The sequence below is a fragment of the Lichenostomus cassidix genome, chromosome 13, assembly GCF_008360975.1.
Source record: "Lichenostomus cassidix isolate B80296 chromosome 13, HeHo_3.0, whole genome shotgun sequence".
NCBI classification, from domain to species: domain Eukaryota; kingdom Metazoa; phylum Chordata; class Aves; order Passeriformes; family Meliphagidae; genus Lichenostomus; species Lichenostomus cassidix.
The window spans coordinates 3,114,997-3,135,204 of record NC_139494.1 but is presented as its reverse complement, the minus strand read 5'-3'; the positions used below and the strand labels follow the sequence as shown (position 1 = coordinate 3,135,204).

Here is a 20,208-nt window from a genome sequence, read left to right as displayed (position 1 = left end):
TAAGCTCCCTTCCAACCCAAACTATACTTAGATATATCCACGTCCATACACAGCTGTAACAAGCAGGGTACAGCTACCTTGGGTTTCCTTCAGAATAGCTTCTGCAAAATAACTAATTGCCCCTTCATCCTTCAGAATAGCTTCTGCAAAATAACTAATTGCCCCTTCATCCACACCCAGACCCCTTGGTGCTTTCTGAACACAGTTTCTCTCACCAAGTGTAATATGTGTTCCAGCCAGGCTTTATTTTCCCAGCCCTCTACAAGGACAGGTTTGCCTGTCCTTGCTACTTTGTCATGTCATGAGCAGCAAGGAGGTCCAAACCAGCAGTATCCCATATTTTGTGATGCTGCCTTGAAAAATACAATGCACTGCTTCAACAGTGGAGAAACCCATGAGAGGGAAGCAAGGGAAAGGGAATGACTGCAATCACATACTGCAGTGGAGAATGTCAGAGGACGAAAAGGCACAAAACTCCTCACAGTTTTCAAAGTTCACTGGCAACTGTGAATGTCAGCAAAACCAACTCACAACTCTGAAGCAAGTTAGAGACACATTTTTGTGAACAAGCAGCTGGACATCTCCTTGCTAGGCAGCTGGATGGATTTGCAGAAGAGCTCAACAGTGAACCCAGCCCCCTGTGCTGTGCTCCTCTGCAAACAGCACCAAGGTAGAGGGGAGAGCATTTCTCAGATGCAGGCATGTATCAAAAAAATACACATTTCACAATCCCTTGGCAATAATGTCATCATAGCAAGGCACAATTGGCTCAAGCTCAGGCTACATGAGTAATGAGATCAGCCACACCACAGGGTACTGGGGGATTGCTCTGACCAGCCTGATTCAGCTGTGCAAAGTGAGAAATGTGAGTAAGTCATAAGGTAGTTAACAATGTAAAATATAAACCTAAGCTTTAAAACTCTCCCAGTTTTAATAATGAATGGAGGGATGTTTAACCTTTCTTGGCTTGGTATTTATTTTACAACGATGCGGTGGAAGCACAAGGTCACAAAGTTTTGCATTCTTTCCTGCTTCGGTCACAACTTGTTTTCAGGACAGCAAAATCCCCTGCTCCTGTGATAAGTGCTCTCTGAGTTGGACTCAGGTATTTCCCCTAACATCTCAGTTTCCAGCAGTTGTCAGCCTAAGTGCTTGTACTCTTCTATGGGGAATCCCAGGCCTAAGCAAAACCCTCTTCACAAAACTGCCACAGCCAACTGGAAGGAGATCAGTTAAAAGATGGACTTGAATGTTCACTCAAAACAAACTTTTCAATGTGTTGGCAATCTGAGCCCTACTGTTCATGATTGAAAGAAAAACCAATCCATGTGGCAACCACCTTTCCACTCCAACCACCCTTTGAGACAGTGACTGTTGCTGGGAACTTCAACTCAATGGCCATAACCAGAAATTCAGCAACAGGGAGCTATGAAGCAGAAAAACACATTTGTGAAGCAGCCAGTTCTGAGGCTTTGTGTAAGAACAGCAAAGGTTATAATTTGTGGGAAATTCCATCCATTCTGCTGAACTCAGCGATCGGAAAGTTCAGGAGGTAAGATAATTCCCCACCAGGAACAGGAAGAAACCCAGATGGCACAGCTGAAGGGTGCAGTAGCCAAGAAGTTGACCACAGCCCGCTGGAGCTGGCAGTAAGGGACCTCAGGGGCAGTTTATAAACAGGCTGCCAGCCACATTCCACCTGCTTCCAAACCCAGAGGTGCTGCCAGCCACATTCCACCTGCTTCCAAACCCAGAGGTGCTGACATGAAGTTCTCCAATCCCAGCTGCAGGGCTGTCTTTGCACAAAGCCACGGCTATCTGGGATAGCTCCAGAGGAGCAAGGATACAATTGCTTTTACCACATAACCATAAAAATTACTGTGCCTTGCCTGCATACCACCTTAGATATACAGCCTGTCCATGGAGCACTTGTTTGACCTGTGCAGAAAGAGCTCTCGTGGGCAGAAACACAAAATCCCTTAGTGTCTGGCACAGAAAACACTCCAGGCAACACAACCTCTGGGGTTGGGCTTGCTCCACAGCTCCCTAGGCAGGCTGAGTTTTAAGAAGGAATTTAAAAAATACAGACTCAACTTCTGCTTTAGTGTAAGTAGGAGACAATGGAGACGGAACTGCACAGGTCTGACTGGGTTTGAACACAGATTTCCTATTCCTGCTTGTCCCTGTTTATCTGGTCTCCACATCACTTTCTCCAAAACAATAACAGATAGGAAAAGCAGCTTGACACAACTTGGTCTTTGCTTTCTCTGTCATTCCCCAAAGACCAAGAAACAGGGGTTTGTATTAATGACATTTTAGGAGCATTATAAAAAACCCACACTAACAGCCTTGGAAAAGTACATTTTGCACTTCTCAAAGAACTGTAAGCTGCACACGCAGCCACAAGAAGATAGTCAAGATTCATTAGATAGCCTGTTTGAACACTGGAACTTGCGCAGACACTACTCTTTATTTCCTAGATATCCTTCTCTGCCTTGAATACTCCAGCCAGATAAAGACAAGAACACAGAAGTGCTCTGACCACATTGTCAAAACAAAGTCTCATCTCCCCACAGATCCAGCTCTTCAACAGCAGCCCCAAGCAGATGCTCAGGGCAGAGTGTAAGGACAGGGCAGGCCTACACGGTACTTCCTTCTCATACTTTCCCACCCTCCAGACATTTTTAGCTCAGGGACTTCCTGAGCAGGATGCCATTTCTACATATTTGGTAATTCTCGACGGATTTCTCTTCCATGAATTTGTGCAATTGTTCTGAGCCAGTGTAACTTTTAAATACCCACAGCACTGGTGAAGTTTTACATTACTTATCTGCTGCAAATAACCACATAAACATCCTTTTGCTTGTTTTAGACCTTGCTCTGAATAATCTCATTTGAATTGAATCTCACTCCCAGTTTTCATAGCAGGACACAGTGCGAACAATCATCCCCCAATGGCATGTAGATCTAGGAAAGGCTAACTCAATTGCCTTGAGTTACTTGTAGGTTACTTGTAACAGGCTCTGTGTTTCATCTAGTTACAATCCTTCAGCATGAAAAGTACCAGATAAAAACAAGACATGACATAGCAAACAGCATCTTGTTGACCTTTAATGTTCTATTTTCCTCATCATTACCTGGCAAAAACTTACCTCTAACTCCTTAATTTTCTCTTCGGCTATTCTCTGTTTTTCTAGGAGCTGATTATGAATCACTCCTTTAGGCTGAAGAATAAACCTACAAGTGAAAAAGAAGAGACAGAAAACATTGGATGCTTTTTACATCAGTGTTCCCCAGCTGCACACCAAGTTAAACTAGAGCCACCTCTGCTAAGTGTTCATCCTCACCCCCATATTCTGGACTGAGACATGAGAAATTGCTCTGACAGCTCCCAGAGCCCACCAGGCTGGTCTCAAAGGCTCACCAGCCTCACCCATGCTCTGGGAGGATGAACATGGATACACACAGATCTCCCTCTATCATTCAGTGTCCTTGAATGATCTGGGAGCAGTTCTGGCACACAACCAGCAAGGGGAGTCTGTCAGCACCTTCCCTTCAAAGGGATTTAAATCAGTTAATGGCATGTAGTCAAGGAAGACTCTTGACAGGTAAGAGCTATTTATTAAGGGTTTAGTGCTCACAATGTAAACAGACATGCACAATAAAAACAAAGCTTTCCACAGGGAAAGGCTGAGGGAGTTGGGGTTGTACAACACGGAGAAGAACAGGCTCCAGGGAGACCTTACTGCAGCTTTTCAATGTATAAAAGGGACTTATATGAAAGAGAGAGGCTTTTTACCAGGGTCTGTCATGACAGGCAACGGGTAACAGTTTTAAACTGCAACAGGTCAGGGTTAGGTTGGACATAGAGAAGAAATGCTTTACACTGAGGCCCTGGCACAGAATGCCCAGAGAAGCTGTGGCTGCCCCATCCCTGGAAGCGTTCAAGGCCAGGCTGGGCGGGGCTTGGAGCAACCTGGCCAAGTGGAAGGTGTCCCTGCCCATGGCAGGGGGTAGAACTGGATGGTCTGTAAAGAACCTTTCCAACCCACACCCTTCTGTGATCTGACAAAACAGAGACAGGTACTTCCAGCAGAAGCTATGGAACTTTCACAGCACCCAGTTCTCAAGCCTTGGCTTTAACCCAACCCCTCACTGACCTCCAAATTTCTACCTTTTTGCCAGCCAAAGTGATTTTGTGTGGGGTGGGAAGTGGCTGCTTTTAACTGAAATTGTGGCCACTGGTTTCCACTTGTTTTGTTCTCAATTGCCGAAGGGATTTGAAAGACGCATCTGTAACATCTGAGTCCTGGCAATCCTGCTTGCCAACAAGCAGAAAGGTGCCTGCCTTGCTCAGAGAAGCCTCTGAAGGAGCACCAGCATTCAAAGCAGCTCTCCAGCATGTGGCACTGGCATCCCACGAAGAGGTAAAGGACAACTAAGTTCAAACAAATTTTAGGAACCCTCCATGGTTGTTTTTCATCCTTCCAGACATAAAGAATGTACAAGCTGCAGATTCACCCACTTCCCTACTTAGAAAGTCCCCCAGGGGATTTAGAAGGAGCCTCCATGGGTCATACCAACGAGGTCAAGGTCTCCTCAAGCACCATCTAGGGTCAATGTCTTCCTGCCAGGTGACAACAACTCATGCTTCAACAGTTAAAATGAGCAGCTTTAGACAGGGCAGAATGAGAATGCATTCCCCGTCTGCTACAGAAAAACCTGAAATCAATTTGCAGAGTCATCTCCCACGACAAATGACATTATTAACATGTTTGCTCAGAGTCTGGTAAACACAAACACGGATCTGCCACTTGGCTGGAAACTCAGTGCCCTCTGCATCAGTAACCCAGCCAAAAGGAAAACTACCTGCCACACACATTCCTGAAACGCATGGGAGGAAAACCATGGATAATTATAATGGGTTTCCAATTAAAACTCTCTTTGGGGCTGCTATTAACCGCATGTAGAAGCACCTCCTCCTCCTCCCACTTCTTTCCCTGTTCCAGTTCACCTCCTCTTTTCCACAGGAACTTCCGCTACATCTTTTATGTTGCAATTTTCTCAAATCTCTCTCATTTTTTCCCATTCTTGGCTCAAGCTTAGTGCTGGCATCATCTTTGCTCTCTGTCTGATTCTGTTCTTACCCACACAGCTCACTGAGGCTCTCTTTGTCCCCTCAATCCTCCCTTTCCCACTGGGAGGTGTCCCCACCATTCACTTGCACACAGTGGTGATGGTTTGGGGTCCTGGCATACACCAGACTGCTGAAATAACAACACTGGTGATTTTGTGAAAATCAAGCTCAAGATCACCCTTCTAGGAAACAGAAGTTATTTTCACTGCTATTAGAGCCTGGATCCAGCCAGAGAAGAAGTACTTTTCAGGACCACCAGCAAACACTTCATTCTGATGTTCTTACATCAAGCCTACAATAGCAGAATAAAAAAAACATCAGCCTTCACTCACACACACACACCCCTGCAGAGTTTGGGGTGAAGACTCAAATTTTGCCTTGCTTCTGCAGTAGCTGCCATTAGTGAAAAGCAAAGCTGCAAGATGCCCTCTGTACACAAAGCCATCAGTCCCTTCCCACGTCACTGCCTTCCCTGAGCCTGCCTCTGTAGGTGAACATTTCCTGAATTATTTCCTTTTTTTGTGAGGGCAGCAGAGAAGAATACAATCCCTTCTCATTTGCTTCCCCGAACTGTACAGGAAGATTGATCATTTTGGTTTCCCTGACGTCTCTGGTCTAAAAAACAAAGTTGAACACCAACAGAGCTTGAGCAATTTTCCCCATGCTGCAGCTGGGAAGGTCCCTGCAGGGTGACAGGCACTGGGCGATCCCAGCTGGCTCAGAACTGCTACAGGCACCAAAACCTCCAACAAACAACCGGCTGACTTCACTTTTATTCTGCAAATGTCAACAGCAGTCATCAGAGAAAATATCCTCCCTCCCACCCTCCTGCAATGCTCTGGCAGACATGCGACAGCAAATTAAAATTGGATGGCTGAAATTAGCACTGACGAGACTTATGCGGGCAGCTGGGCACAAACACAACCACCCCGATTTTGCCTGCTATAAAACAGCGGGCTGGAACCTGTGTCTGTTCACAGATTTGCTCCGAAGTAGAGCAGATGCCCCTGACTTGGCCAGCAGCATCCTGCAGGTCTCCACCAGTACTGCTCAAAGTTACCCGTTTGAGCTCCCTGCTGCAAGAGCACGGAGCTCTCAGCCTCAAGTGCACAGGTGCTACCCTGGAAGCTGCCAAAGGCCAGGTCTTTGAAAGCTGAACTATAAATCCACATCCACAGTTAACTATTTAAATCTGTGGTTTCGCTTTCCAACATAAGCAGGACTCAAAAAACTCATCAGTTTTTTAGCATCTAGTTTGGGATACACACATTATGGAGATTTTGGCCAAAGTTCTTACCTAAGGAAATAATGTGGTTTATGGCAGCACTTGGAAAAAGCAGAAGTTTGTTCTGCTCATTAGGTAAGAAGTGCTGCAAGGCACTTGTAATAAAACAGAATTTAAATATAATCTAAATTTCATTTTTCCAATTACCCTAAGTAACACATCAACTTGATGATTTTTTTTTTAAAACTCACCAAGCTGGAGAAACAGGGCAGTGTCATTCTGCTGCCTGGTTTCACTTAGATGTAATTATTTTATATACAGATTTTCAAGCTCATGTAAGAACCATGGTATGTTCTGACAACTTAGTTCTTCCCTGAGTTTGGGAACAAGCCTTTCAAACACATTAACTCAATTCAGTGCCTGGAGGCTCACCACCAGCTGAGACCTGGCCCCACGTGAGAGTCACTGAGCTGAGCCCCTTTCTGCTCAGTAGTGCTGGCAGGTGGCACAGCTAATACTGACCCAAGAGCTGCTTTCACAGCTCTGCTGGAGTCCATGGGAGACTCCAAGCCCCCAGAGCTTGTGTGTTGGACTGGGATGGAGTTTAAGTACTGCTAGTCCATAGAAGACAAGCAGCAAACCAGGTCTTCTCCCAGATACGAGAGCTCACCCATATCCACCTCCTCTCAGTGAAGCATCACAGCACACACTAATAGACCTGTCAAACATGACACCTACACTATCAAACATGAAACAGTGATTCAGAAACATGTTCAGCACCACAGTGGCAATTACACGGCTTAGTAACAATCACCTCTTCACCCAGGAACTTTTTCACTGTTGTTAAATTAACACCAGGAATATCTGGGTCAGAATGGACAAGTTCACCTCATCCCACCTGGCCACCCATTTCAAAGGCAAGGGCTAGTAAAAGAGAGCAGGACTTGCTAACAATGTTTCCAGTGTCCATATATAATGGTGAAAACTCAAAACAAAACAAAGAAAATTAGAAACTAAAGCAGCAAAGGAGGGGTGTCCCTGAGGACAGCAGTGTTCAGTCAAACCTGGGCTGCCAACAAGAACAACTCCATGGAGCAGAGCCAAGTGGTTGCCAATCGCCTGCACCTACATGCTCAGCCTCCCAGTGACTGCTGGTTCTCAAGTGCAATATGAGAACAAAAATAGAGCACAAGAGAACTGAAAGAGAAACCTCGGTCTAAATATTCCCACTTGTTTCTATTTTCCTCTCTTTGCTAGCTCCACAACAGGAATTTTGTTTCCCTAAGGCAGAGAAAGTGGTTTATATACACTCTCTGAGGCTCATTGCATGTTTCCTTCTGAAAGGATCTCTTACCCCTTCGCAATTCTAATTTTCTATTGTAATTTTCATTTGATCAGTGTTTATATTGCACTCCCTGATGCTCTGGCCCAAATGGCCTTCAGACTCTTGTCAGGTCACCAGTGCTGCCTTCTTCATCATCTGTCTGCTCCTTTGGGTCACACACACACACCCACAAAGTGATGATCGTCCAGCATAAGTAATTCCATAACTCAGCCTGTTTGCTCCAAAATGCACTGTTTACTTGACTTTGAGACATAATATTAGATACTGAAAGATTCGCCTCTTAATGAATGAGGTTATGGAGATGTTTGTTCAGCACATGCCACTCTTCATTATGACATACAAGTCATTAAAGCTATTAAAGGTGGAGTCACAGTGATGCTCATAGTTCAGGTTTTCCATGAAGAATCCCTACTTTCAATTACTTGCAACTGCAACAAACTTCAGCCTTTACAGCTGGAGCTTTCAGTGGCAGGCAGCTGTCCTGGGCATGTGCAGCCTCTCCTCTGCCCCTGGAGTTAGGGAACATGGTCCCAGTGTTTCTCCTGCCCAGCCTGCCTGAGCAAGAGGCTGTGTTCAAGTATTAAAATCAGGAGGGAAGGAGCCCCACAACAGGCCACAGGACCCCCTCACAGCCAGCCTGCAAAGAAGCTCTTCCCACTTGGCTCCACACAGATCCCTGCAAGAATCAGCACAGGGTACCAAGGGAAAACTCAGCTTTTCCCCTGCCAAGATGGGTATACAGCCCTCTGTCTAATTCCAGAGAAAGACAATTTCACAGGTACACATGTCCAGTGTTATTTTGCCAAAATGAAGATGAATGACAGATCTGTAAGTCCATTCACCTGGCTCCCAGCTCACACAAAGAGTCACTGTAACTTCAGCTACATGGTTCTTATTCCAATTGCAGAAACTCTCAACAAAAACTGAAAAGAAAACAAACAACTTTGTACAAAGCCATAACATTATTTTAACATGTTTACTGTATTTCTAAACAACCTAACATGTTGTGGTGTATCACAGCAGTGTTTACATGGAATGTCCTGCTCCTTGAGACCAAGTGCTTGCATTAGACCACTCCGTGAGAAAAGTTTGGCTAAGCCCAGTCATGCCCTTATCTATTTAAAGACGCTTTTTAATTCTGAACTTGCACTGCTGCTCAAGCTTTGAGCAGACTCAGAAGAGGATTAGTGCATTTTAAGTACTGTTCAAAGCCAATGGAAGAAAGGCTTCCAAGGAGCTGATCCCAAGCAATCTAGCTTGATTGAACCAGAGCCAGTTGTGCAGAACTGCCAGCACCCAGTAGTCCCCTTCAACTCTCCCAGGATTTGCTGGTGCTTCTTTAAATGATTCTCTATGCAGTTCATACCAAGCACAGCATATACCCCTGCAAATTCCAGTTTTAGTCACCCTAGATGAATTACCCAGTTCCAAACAAGACAAGGAAGCAATATTAACAAAAAAAAAAAAAAAAAAAAGGAAAAATCATCACTAATTATAGCTTATGCTGCTACCCTCCATGTCTAAGTTTCACATTTTTTCAGGCTGATTTTGAATTTCCCATCAACAGATCACATGCCTTAACTGAGGTGGTTCAGAACAGACAGTTTGAACACATGAGTTGAAGCTTTTCCCATGTTTGCATTTATTTTAGTGGTCAGCCATGTCAGTGGGTCACCCTCGATATAGCTGACCTTAACTATTCCCCCCCACATACCTTAAAGCAAAACAAATCCCACAGCTTATGTTGGGAGGATTATACATGAATACATTCCAAGGAGCAGCAGTTTATTAAGTCATTTTAATGCTGCCCTCAGAGAGGTGGATGAGCACCAGGAGCTGTTTGGGCAGGAGACATCCCCAGTGGGCAGTGTAACCTGTGCAAAGGCAGCCTGGCACACCGGAGCACGCAGGGATCAGGATTAGTGGTGCTGGACGCCGGCCAAGCCACGTCTTATGTAGGCCCCAACAAGGGTAACTTTTACTCAGATGAACGTTTGTAAGCCATAAACCTATTTACTCTAAGGAGCTAAAGGAATTGAACAAAGAATTCCACGCTGTTCGCTTCCTCAAACCTCGGCACGGGCTGGCCTGACGCGCCCAGCCCTGCAGAGGGGTTTGGGCTGCACTTCAGGCCATGTTTACATTGAGCTTTCACTTTTTTGGGGGGCATCTCTCAATAGCTACAGCATATTACATTACCACCAGCCAAGATAGTAACACAGCTTGCAAACAGCAGTTTCTGCATTGCCAGACAGTTAACTAGATGGTAGATTTATACCATTGTTCAAGTTTGGTTCTTTAAAAAAAGAAATCAGGAATATACCTCGAAGTGTGTATTAAATATAGCACAATCCAAAATAATAAAATAGTGCTGTGGTCTGCTTTTAATGAGCATCATAAATTCTTTTTGAAGGCTCAATGGACATAAATGGAATTTAAAAAAAAAAAGCAAGCAAATGCCTCCTCTCTCTCATACAGGAATTCATAACATTTGAGATTAAATCCATGTGGGAAAGCAGCGCAAGAACAACTGCAGTTCATGCAATTGAAATCCCTGTGAGCAGTTCTTCTCACTATATTCCTGACTTAGTGGTTTTGTCTTCTAATTTTTTTTCCATTTAATTTGTTAGTATGTAGCAGTGATGAGCTATGGCTTATTTAAGCCAAGGGAACTCAGATGACTACAACATGCCAACCAACATATGCACCTCAAATAGATTTTTTGCAGTCTGGGTTGTACCAGATTTGAAAGTTGCAAGCAGCAGAAAACAGAAGCAATTTTTTCCACTAATAGGAAGTCAAGATCCATTTCTAAAATCTGCTCTATTTTTAAGAATTCCCCCCAAATTCCTCTGGAAGAATGCTTAACAAAAAAAATTAAAACTACGACACCAATTGGATATGCACCAAGGAAAAGATAAACAAGCAAACACTGCTGTAAGCACCCTGGTAAATCAATCCTAAAGACATTTCTATTTTAATTTTTTTCCTATTGATAAATATTCTGTGATCAGAAAGGTGAACTTCGCCGTAGCAAATGGAATGACATAAAGATACTGCTATACTCTGACAGGCAAACTTATGCCCTTCTCAGCAGCAGCCCTTTCCTAAGAACCTGTACAGGAAAACTAGCAAAATCAGAATCCATCTTTTTCGAAAAGCAAATCCATCCACAATTGCAAGAGGGGGAAAGAAAAAAAGAAAAAAGCTTTCTGCCTTGCCCAGGAGGAAACCTTTGAAATGCAAAGTGAGGAGGAAGACCCAGCTTGTGGATAAATAGCAGTCTTGGCTTCTGCACACCCCAAATCCTGCTACAACAAAGCATCAAAGCACTACAGAAAACATCACAGCAGTGGACGCAAAGATAACCAAGCCAAAAGAATTCAAGCATAACATTAATAGACAGATATTTCTGGATTCTGGAGTTAAATTAGCTAGCACTAAAACAACCACATTGCTGTGTCCTAATCAGCAAGAACAAACTTCTTAGAATCAGCATCTGTGGACCAAAAAAGGCTGGATGCTGTTTTTGAAAATAATTTCTTCTCAGAAAGCCGGGGGGTTTTTTCCTAAACTGGCAGAAACATTCTGTTAATTCAGCAAATAGTTTTGGAGAAAACAAAGTCAGAATTCAAGACTGAAGTTGTCTTGCATTTGGTTCAAGATTTGATGCAGCACTTTGGTTCCTACATCTCTCAATTAAACTTGTGTAAAGTGGAGATCTCATCCCATGGGATTGCTTTCCTCATATTTAATTCTGTGTTTTAATGCAGGGATCATGAACAAGCCTCTCCATCTTTCAGGCTTTGAACAGGTGACAAGGCCAGGATGTTCAGACTTAAGATTTCTCATTTGTTTTAAGGCTGTTCTACCTAAAATTTTTTTCTTATTCACATCCCAGCTCAGAGGCTCACTGGGCACCCGCATCTGACCACTGTGGGCCCTGAGTACCTTGTCACACCCTGTCCTGCTGGTTGAACATCCACTGACTCCACACCTAGAAGGGCATCTCCAAGCAAGACAGGAATACAACAGGGATTGTTGTATACAATCTCCCAGTACTTCTTTGGGCCAGTGATTTGGCCATTCTTCTCTGCTTCAGGAAAGCCACATCCTCTGTGCTAAACTAGAGAAACCTGTATTCTGAAAGAAGTGCTCTAGCATTCATTATTTCACCAGGGACTCTCACCCTTGATTGCAAAATTTCCTTCGGAAATGGGGGAAAAGCTTCAAAATACAGTACTTTAAATACAGTAAATATTAAAATAAATGGAAGTTCCTTGCTGTTTCAGAATACCAGAGTGACATTTTAAGTGCTTGGAGAACTTGAAAAATCAGTCAGTCATGTTCCATAATGGTTTTGCAAAGTCATTTGGCACAGCAAGATACAAAAGCAGGAGCAGTGTAAGCTCCTCAAAAGATTTAATACTTTTCTAGCATATATCCAAACAGAACTCTGAGCCACTGAAGCAAGAGACAGGCTGTATTTGCAAGAGAGCTCAGCTTCCCTCTCTCTAGAGGCAGGGACAAAGCCAAGGTGCCTTACTACAGCCCTACCTGCAAATGCTGCCCGAGAGTGCAGGCTTCCTGAAGGCTCTGGCATTTCCATGACAGCAAATTGCCTCTGGCCCACAGCACATCAAACTCCCTCTTCTAGCAACAAGGGCAGTCTGCAGGAGCACTCAGTCTCCCTTATTCTTCTCAGTTTAGACTTCATCTCCTGTAAGTTTACTCAGGTAGCTCCTTCCTCTGTGTTGTCTAGGTAACAGGTAGAGAAAAAGTTAGGGATAAAGAAAAGAAGGGAACAGACTTGTATGGATGTCATAGTCCTAGTCCCAATAGAAAAATGTTCCTAAAGAGTTAAATGTCCCCAGGCAAGGGAGACAAGCAAGGAGGAAAAGCTGTATTGCTAATCTTCTATCAGAACGCCCACACAGTAGGTGGGGGACTATAACCCACAGGTTTATTTCCAGCACGGATTAGTAAAAGACCTATTTTTATTTTAAATTAGCTATTATTTTTATTGTAAGAGCCTTGTTTCTACTGCTTATACATTTCACACACACTGACTTTATCAGACGTGTCCAAGTTCTCTTGTCTAAAGCTGATTCTTTAAAGGAATGCAGCTGTTTCCTAGAATGGGGCAGATAGACATCTTGTACACAAGCCATGGAAATCTTTTCTTTTCTGACGTTTTAGTATTGCATGGAGAAATTATGTAGAGCAGCAGGGCAGAAGAGCTATAGCTGGACCAAGATATCCAGGAGATTACAAATGAGCAGCCTGGGCAGCAGGAATAAGATCAAGAACTAATCGGGGGCAGGGCAGTGGGGAAAGAATGTGTTTGGAAATCAGAAGACATCAAGCTGGAAAAGGAGCCTGTGTCCAGGAGAACAAGCTCCCTTTCTGAGCTGGAACCAAATCCAGAAGTCCACATTCCCAGTATCCCACTACCATCAGCAGTAACCATGAAGTCCACAGACCAGGTCTGCTCTTCTCACACTCCTAATTGACCAGGAAGGGGATGACAACCAACTGCTGCCCCTTACTTCACAGACCAAGTCACAGGCAGCAGCGCAGATGACTACTGCATCAGCCCTGCATGCATCATTCTCATTTTCGCTTTCCATGACGGCTCTCTAAGAAGATCTTGCAAACTTTTACAGGCCCACTCACACCTAACAACATGGTGAAGATCATTGTTCAGGCTGCAACAAAAGCGAGTAGCTCAAAATCAAGAAAAACCTGAAATAAAAACCAACTGTGTGACAGAAAACCTTTTGGCTTATGCCCATGTAGCCTTTAGTTCCTCACGCACCATCTCCCAACAGCTCATTCAACATGCAGCAGAAGCAGTGGCCACAAATTTTGTTTTCTTCACAACTCAGTGTCTGATTGAACTTCTACAAACACCAGACTTCCTGTGGAAAGTAAGTTCTCCCTTTTCCAATAGCTATATGGAGGAACTTCACGTTGATAAGCCACATATTGACCAGAGGCTGAAAGCAACATGCTGTGGTGTTGGCACCTGTCAGTTCCTCAGCAGCCGGGCCCCAGCGCCCAGCCCACAGCGAGCCTTACCCACGGAGACAGACCATGGAGAAGCCACTCGGATTTCACACACCAGCCTATAGTTAGTAACTGAACCATCAAGGTTAAGCCTTGCATGTCCTTCAGCTCTTTGTGAGATTTTTGCCGTGTGAGTAGGAAGCACAGGGCAGCTGCCATGTTCTGTGCTGGCAGAATCAAACACCTCACACACACACACACAAACAGTGAAAATGCAGCTCCTGCAGCTGTACTGAGAGATGTGCAGCAGGGACTGCTGCTTTTGGGGGTTCAGGGAAGATGAACAGTGACTGATGATGTCTCATTTTCAAACAAAACCAAGAATCCCAGTAAAAGCAAGGATGCATTTAAATCCCAGGAATCATCAAGAACATTTAATTCTCTCTCAGGTTTCACCTGCATATGGTTCAGCCAGCAAAAGTATGAACCACTCTTTAAAAAAAAAATGTAAAATTCAAATTCATATTATTACAGCTGTCCCATAAAATACTGTAATGGCACAGAGTCATTTTATAGGGACAGCTGCAATAATATACTACACTTGCAGAAAATCTTGAGCCAAAAGTTGTGCTACAGTACTTGCTTGATTTTTAATTATATTTTCTTTTTTAAGTGTTCTCCCATTTGCTGTACAAGTAAACTGATGATAAAGCAATATCAAACAAAAACTGACTGTCTATTTTGGCACGGCATGAAAAACTGCAGCACTCTCCTCACTGTGCCCCACACCAAGTGCCAGACATTTTTCTTCTGTAAATAAGGATCTTGTCCAGGTTATGGACTAGAAGAATGTAAAGGGAAAGGTCTGAAATATTCAGACAGAATTCTGAAGCTTAAACTTTCAACATAGTTCTCAAAGCAACACGATGATATCAGTTCACAAATAGCTTAAGCAGAAGTCCAGCACAGTGGTAGCTGTCTCAGGCTATGTAACGGGCCTTTCAAAAGAGTATGAAGTAACAGAACTGAAATGTATTTGGCAAGATGCCACCACCCAGATGAGATCCCAGCCTCACGGATATGTACAGTACACAGCAATTCATCAGCTCATACTATGTGGCACTGACATTTCTTGTGTCAAACCAATAATAGCTTTAGCAAAAGTAAATTGAGCTCCACATGTGGAGCCCAGTAAGGCCTCAGCATATTACACAAACTGCAATATTAAAAAAAACCCAAAAAAACAAAACAAATAAAAAAAAAAACCTACACCAAGCTGAGGAACAACAAATGGAACTTTCACATTCACCAGTAGTGCAGGGAAAGCCTTCTGGGAAGGAAGCAGACTCAGGATAGGGGTTCAGAAAATAAAAACCACACAACTGCTTTCCAAGGAGCGCACAAGGAAGTACTCAACCAAGCAGACTTCCTCCCAGGATGCAGCACGTCACCACAGTTACTCAAGCCTTCAAATTCCACGAAGACCTGGAGTATCTTGTCCTACAGAAGGACAAGTGCTAGCCCTTTGCACACAGCCCAAACCACCCAAGCTGGAGGAAAAACACAGAAACCCTACCAGAGGCCAGATTCTAAGTAGCAGCTTAGATGGGTTAAAGAAGGAAAAAAAAGGAAATTTAAAAAAAAAATTAAGCACAGGAATAGAAGTGCAAAACTTATTTCAATTATTTAGTTTTTCAAGCAGAAGAGCTCTGGTAATCAGAGTTAACAGTGACGCAGACCTCCACCCTTCCTGGATAACTGAAACCCTTTAGAGTGCTAATATTTGCATGCTGGATTACATAAATAAAATTAAGACATCACAAATATGCCTTTGGTGGCCAAACTCTGATGTCCATGCAGGACATCTGCTCTTCCACTTCACAGAACATGGCTTCTGTGTCCAGAAGTACCACAGTGACCACCTCCTTTGGTCTCCAGTGGAACACAAGATGCCAGACTGCCCTTGGATTTTAACTCCTACTCAAGGGCTGCTTTAGCCTGTTTTGCTAAAAGCCCAAATTTCAGCAATAAATTCTCTGCTAGGGCTTGGAGTGGGCTCCAGGAAGTGCCTCATGTACTTGGTGCAAGTTGTCTGCACTAGAAAGTGACACAAATCACACCAGAGCATCACTGCCAATCAGCAGTGCAGCTTCAGCCCCACAGCCAGGACAGGCAGAGCTCACAGAAATATCCTACCAACCTTAAGCAAGGGAAAAAAAATTTTAAAAACAAAAAAAAAGAAAAAAAAAAGAAAAAAAAGAGTACTGTTCAGAAGAAGAGCACTCAATCTATATTTGCATAGCGACTAATACAACAACATGAAGAGTTCAGTTTTTAAACAAAATCGTAATGCAAATATTTTCCTGCTGGCGCCTCTGCCATCCCCGAGGAGCCAGAGCTGCCAGCCATGCCTCACACCTGTCTGGTCACAGAAAGGTAAGGAAAAGAGGATTCCCCAAAAGACTGGGCTCCCACAGCTCCTGTACACAGGAAGGGTAAATGGTTTAGGACACAAAGAAGGTGTGTGTCTTACTCCTATGGAGCAGGCAGAAGCAGAAAGCAGAACAGTACACTCCAGACCGCAATGAAATAAAATCTGCTCCCCACATCTGATTCACAGGTGGGATTATTTAATGAAAAAGACCAATACACCCACATTTCTAAAGTATCTTGAGGGACCTCTCCAGTCTAAAGGCACTCTGTACTCCGGATTTTAAAAAAGCTTTAGAAAAACATGTTGACTCCAGAATTATCTTTTACTCTTCATCTGTCTGCTCTGTGACAAACCCAAACAGAAAAAAGCCTTTTGAGACATCTCATGACTACTCCAAACACAAGTGTTTGCTACATCTACAGGCTGCCCGGGTCAATCAGTCGCCTCTTGCAAGAGACCAGAATCTGTCTCCTTTTGAGGTACCAGTCACCAGCATCCCCACCAAACCCAGCAGTTAATGCACCTCCTTGGAAAAGTTTATTTAGTGGGAATCAAGAAGGGAACTCTGCCACTTTGAACAGCTCCATTGTCCTGAGTACAACTCACCTGAAAACTCTCAGCAAAAGGCAAAGTACACACCATTCCTGGCTTCCCAGTCCTGCCACCTCCCTACAGCTCAGTCTGGAGATTGCGTGGGCTGATGGATCAGGGCACTTGCAGTCTGACCTGGCTCACTGCTCAGTCCTGTGATCACCCACTTTGACACAAAGAATGTGGGGTAAACAGGGTAGGGAAGAGGTCGATACAATCACCCCTTTTGGCAGCGGTCAGAGCAAATCCAGTATTTCACAAACCACATCCCGAGTTAAGCAGTCATCTCTGTTACCCAACTCACATGAGACAGAATCCTATTTCTCAAATCAGAAACACAGAAATCTAATGTGATATTTGTCAAGCAAGCATGTGTTTCAGATTTGAAATCACTTTATATGGTGAAACTATACTACATAAAGACCATTTTAAATGGTCTTCTATCAGAGGCTGAAGTCCCACCAAAGTACATTGTGGAAATTAATCAGAACACCTTAGGATCTGGTTTAAGGTGTCTCTTTTGACAGCCATCCAACACACAGAAACACATCTTTAGGACTGCATTGGCACTATCTATACAAACTTTATGCTCACTTCCAGGGGTTTGAAAAATATCCTAGCAATGACATTAGATCCATTCCCTGGCACCACACTGCACAGGGCATTTCTGTAGAACATCTGTGCAAGCAAAGCCCTGAGCACATGAACTATGCACAGAGGGGGTTTCAAGGAGTATGACATAACCTACACAGGAAATGACTGACATTGGGCAGATCTGTGAGGGCCTTCTCACAAATGCCATTCTGCTAGCTGAAATTACAAACTTCCCAGAAGTGCCAGAGGAGAGCACTAGGGCCAGGAGCTGAGCCAGCAAACAAAACCACACAAAGCCAATATCATTTATAACAACCCTTCTTGAGGCAGCCAGTACCTAATCCCAAGAGGTAAAATCCAGTTAGCTTTGCTGCATTCCCTGGTAGATTGCTGGAATTAAAAATGAAAGACAACAAGAAAAAGAAAACAAACGAATGAGAGAAAGCTTGTGTTTTCTTTTTGAAGGGGAGAGCCTCTTCCCTGGGGCAGCAGCCTGGAGGCTCCATAGAAACTCAGGCTAGGGGTCTCAGAATCACAGAATCAATCAAGTTGGAAAACACCTCTGAGGTCACTGAGTGCAACCTATGACCCAACACCACCTTGTCAACTAGACCACGGCATTAAGTGCCACATGCAGTCTTTCCTTAAACACCTTCAAGGATGGTGACTCCACCACTTCCCTGGGCAGCCTCTTCCAATGTTTAATCATCCTTTCTGTGAAGAAATTCTTCCTGATGTCCAACCTAAACCTCCCATTGTGCAGTTTAAGACTGTGTCCTCTCATCCCTTGTTACCTGGGAGAAAAGCCTGACAACCAGTTGTCCCCACTCTCCTGTAAGGGAGTTGTAAAAAGCAAGACGGTCCCCCTAGAGCGTCCTTTTCTCCAGACTGAGCCCCCAGAGCTCCTTTAGTTACTCCTCGTGCTCCAGACCCTTTCCCAGCCCCGTCACCCTGCTCCGGCCATGCTCCAGCCCCTCACTGTCCCTCCTGAATTGAGGACACCCGAGCCGGGCTGTCCCCCGCCCGATACTCACATTCGCCCCACGCCCTCGTACATGGGAGTCTCGTCCACCAGCATCATCACCTCCGTGTCGGTGAGGTGCGCGTGCTTCTTGGTCTTGGTGAGCTGCTCGATCTGCAGGTCGGCCAGTTTCACCTTCTGCTGCGTGTCCATCACTTTGGCCTGCAGCTCCGTGAAGGCCTGGCCGGGGGAGAACGCCGGGCTGAGGGGGCACGACCGGGCTGCGGGCACGAGGGGACCGGCCGGCAGCGCCGGGACGCGGGTGGGGACATACACAGGGGGCAGGACAGGCGGTGGAAGGGTGGGACACACGGTGGGAACACGCACGGGGAGGGGACAGACGGGCGGGGGGCTCCTACCTTCTTGAGCTCCAGGTCCACGGGCGCCGCCATCTTGTCCCCGCAGCGCGCATGCGCGGAGGGGCGGGGCAGTCAGAGCCCCAACCGCGGGTCAAGTGCGATCGACCGTGAGGGCTGCCGTGGGACCGGCCCGGGCACCGACTGACCGAGCCTGAGAGCTGCCGTGGGACCGGCCCGGGCACCGGCACCTACCGAGCCTGAGGGCTGCCGTGGGACCGGCCCGGGTACCGGTACCTACCGAGCCTGAGGGCTGCCGTGGGACCGGCCCGGGCACCGACTGACCGAGCCTGAGAGCTGCCGTGGGACCGGCCCGGGCACCGGCACCTACCGAGCCTGAGGGCTGCCGTGGGACCGGCCCGGGTACCGGTACCTACCGAGCCTGAGGGCTGCCGTGGGACTGGATCTGGCACCGACCGCCCCTGAGGGCTCCCGTGTGGGCTGCTCGCGCCACGCCGCGCCCTGTGGGGTTGTCGGGCCGAGAATCCCCTGTCGGGCCGGTCCCCGGGGGTGTCCCCGGCCCGGCCCGGCCCGGCGCTGCACGGGGTTGGGAGCAGGCCCGCAGCCCCCGGATGGGGAGAACCATCCCTGCCTTACAACAATCCCTGTGGACTGTAAAGGAGTTGGAAAGGACCTTAAAGATCATCTCATCCTAACTCCCCCCTGCCACAGGCAGGGACACCTTCCGCTATCCCAGGTTGCTCCAAGCCCGATCCAACCTGGCCTCGAACACTTCCAGGGCTGGGGCAGCCACAGCTTCTCTGGGCAACCAGTGCCAGGGCCTCTCCACCCTCACAATAAAGAATTTCTTCTACATATACCTAACATAAATTTTCCTCCTTTTAATTTGTGCCTATTACTCCTTGTCCTGTCCCTACAGTTCCTGATGAAGAGTCCCTCTCTGGCTTCTGTGGAAGCCCCTTCAGACACCAAAAATTTGCAATGAGTTCTCCACTCAACCTTTTCTACTCCAGGCAGAACAGCCCCAGCTCTCTTGGTCTGTCTTTGTAGGGAAAGTTCTCCACTCCTCTTACCAACTTTGCGGCTTCCTCTGGGCTTGCTCCAACAGTTCCATGTCTTCTGTGTGTTGGAGACATCAGAACTGTACATAGTAGAGGGGAAGAATCACCTTCAACCTCCTGGGCATGCTCCTCTGGATGTTGCCCAGTATCCCACTGGTTTCTGGGCTGGCAGCACTCACTGACAGCTGGTACTGAATTTCTTCAAATGTCACCCTCAAGTCCTTCTCCCAGGGCTGCTTATAATCCCTTCTCCCGCCAACCTGTAGCTGTGCCTGAGATTACCTTGACCCAGGTGTAGGACCTTGCACTTTGCTGAACTTCACGAGGTTCACATCAGCCTCACCTCTCCAGCCTGTCTGAGTCCCTGTGGATCCATCCCTTCCCTCCAGCATATCAAGTGTCCCACACAGCTCAGTGTCATCAGCAAACTTGCTAAGGGTGCACTCAATCCCACCACCCATTTTGCTGACAAAG

The 20,208-nt window shown here is 45.7% G+C and overlaps 1 protein-coding gene across 1 annotated transcript in view; it reads right to left on the bottom strand.

The window, feature by feature from the left end:
* Nucleotides 1–18,870, bottom strand: part of PFDN1 (prefoldin subunit 1) — a 31,811-nt gene extending 12,941 nt beyond the window's left edge. Inside the window, exons 1-3 of the mRNA XM_085073351.1 lie at nt 18,716–18,870; nt 18,370–18,536; nt 3,153–3,237 (exon numbers count right to left, since the gene is read on the bottom strand). Coding sequence (XP_084929477.1) covers nt 3,153–3,237; nt 18,370–18,536; nt 18,716–18,748 — 285 coding nt within the window. The 5' untranslated portion in view covers nt 18,749–18,870. The remainder of the gene's footprint in view (nt 1–3,152; nt 3,238–18,369; nt 18,537–18,715) is intronic.
* Nucleotides 18,871–20,208: the final 1,338 nt, after the last annotated feature.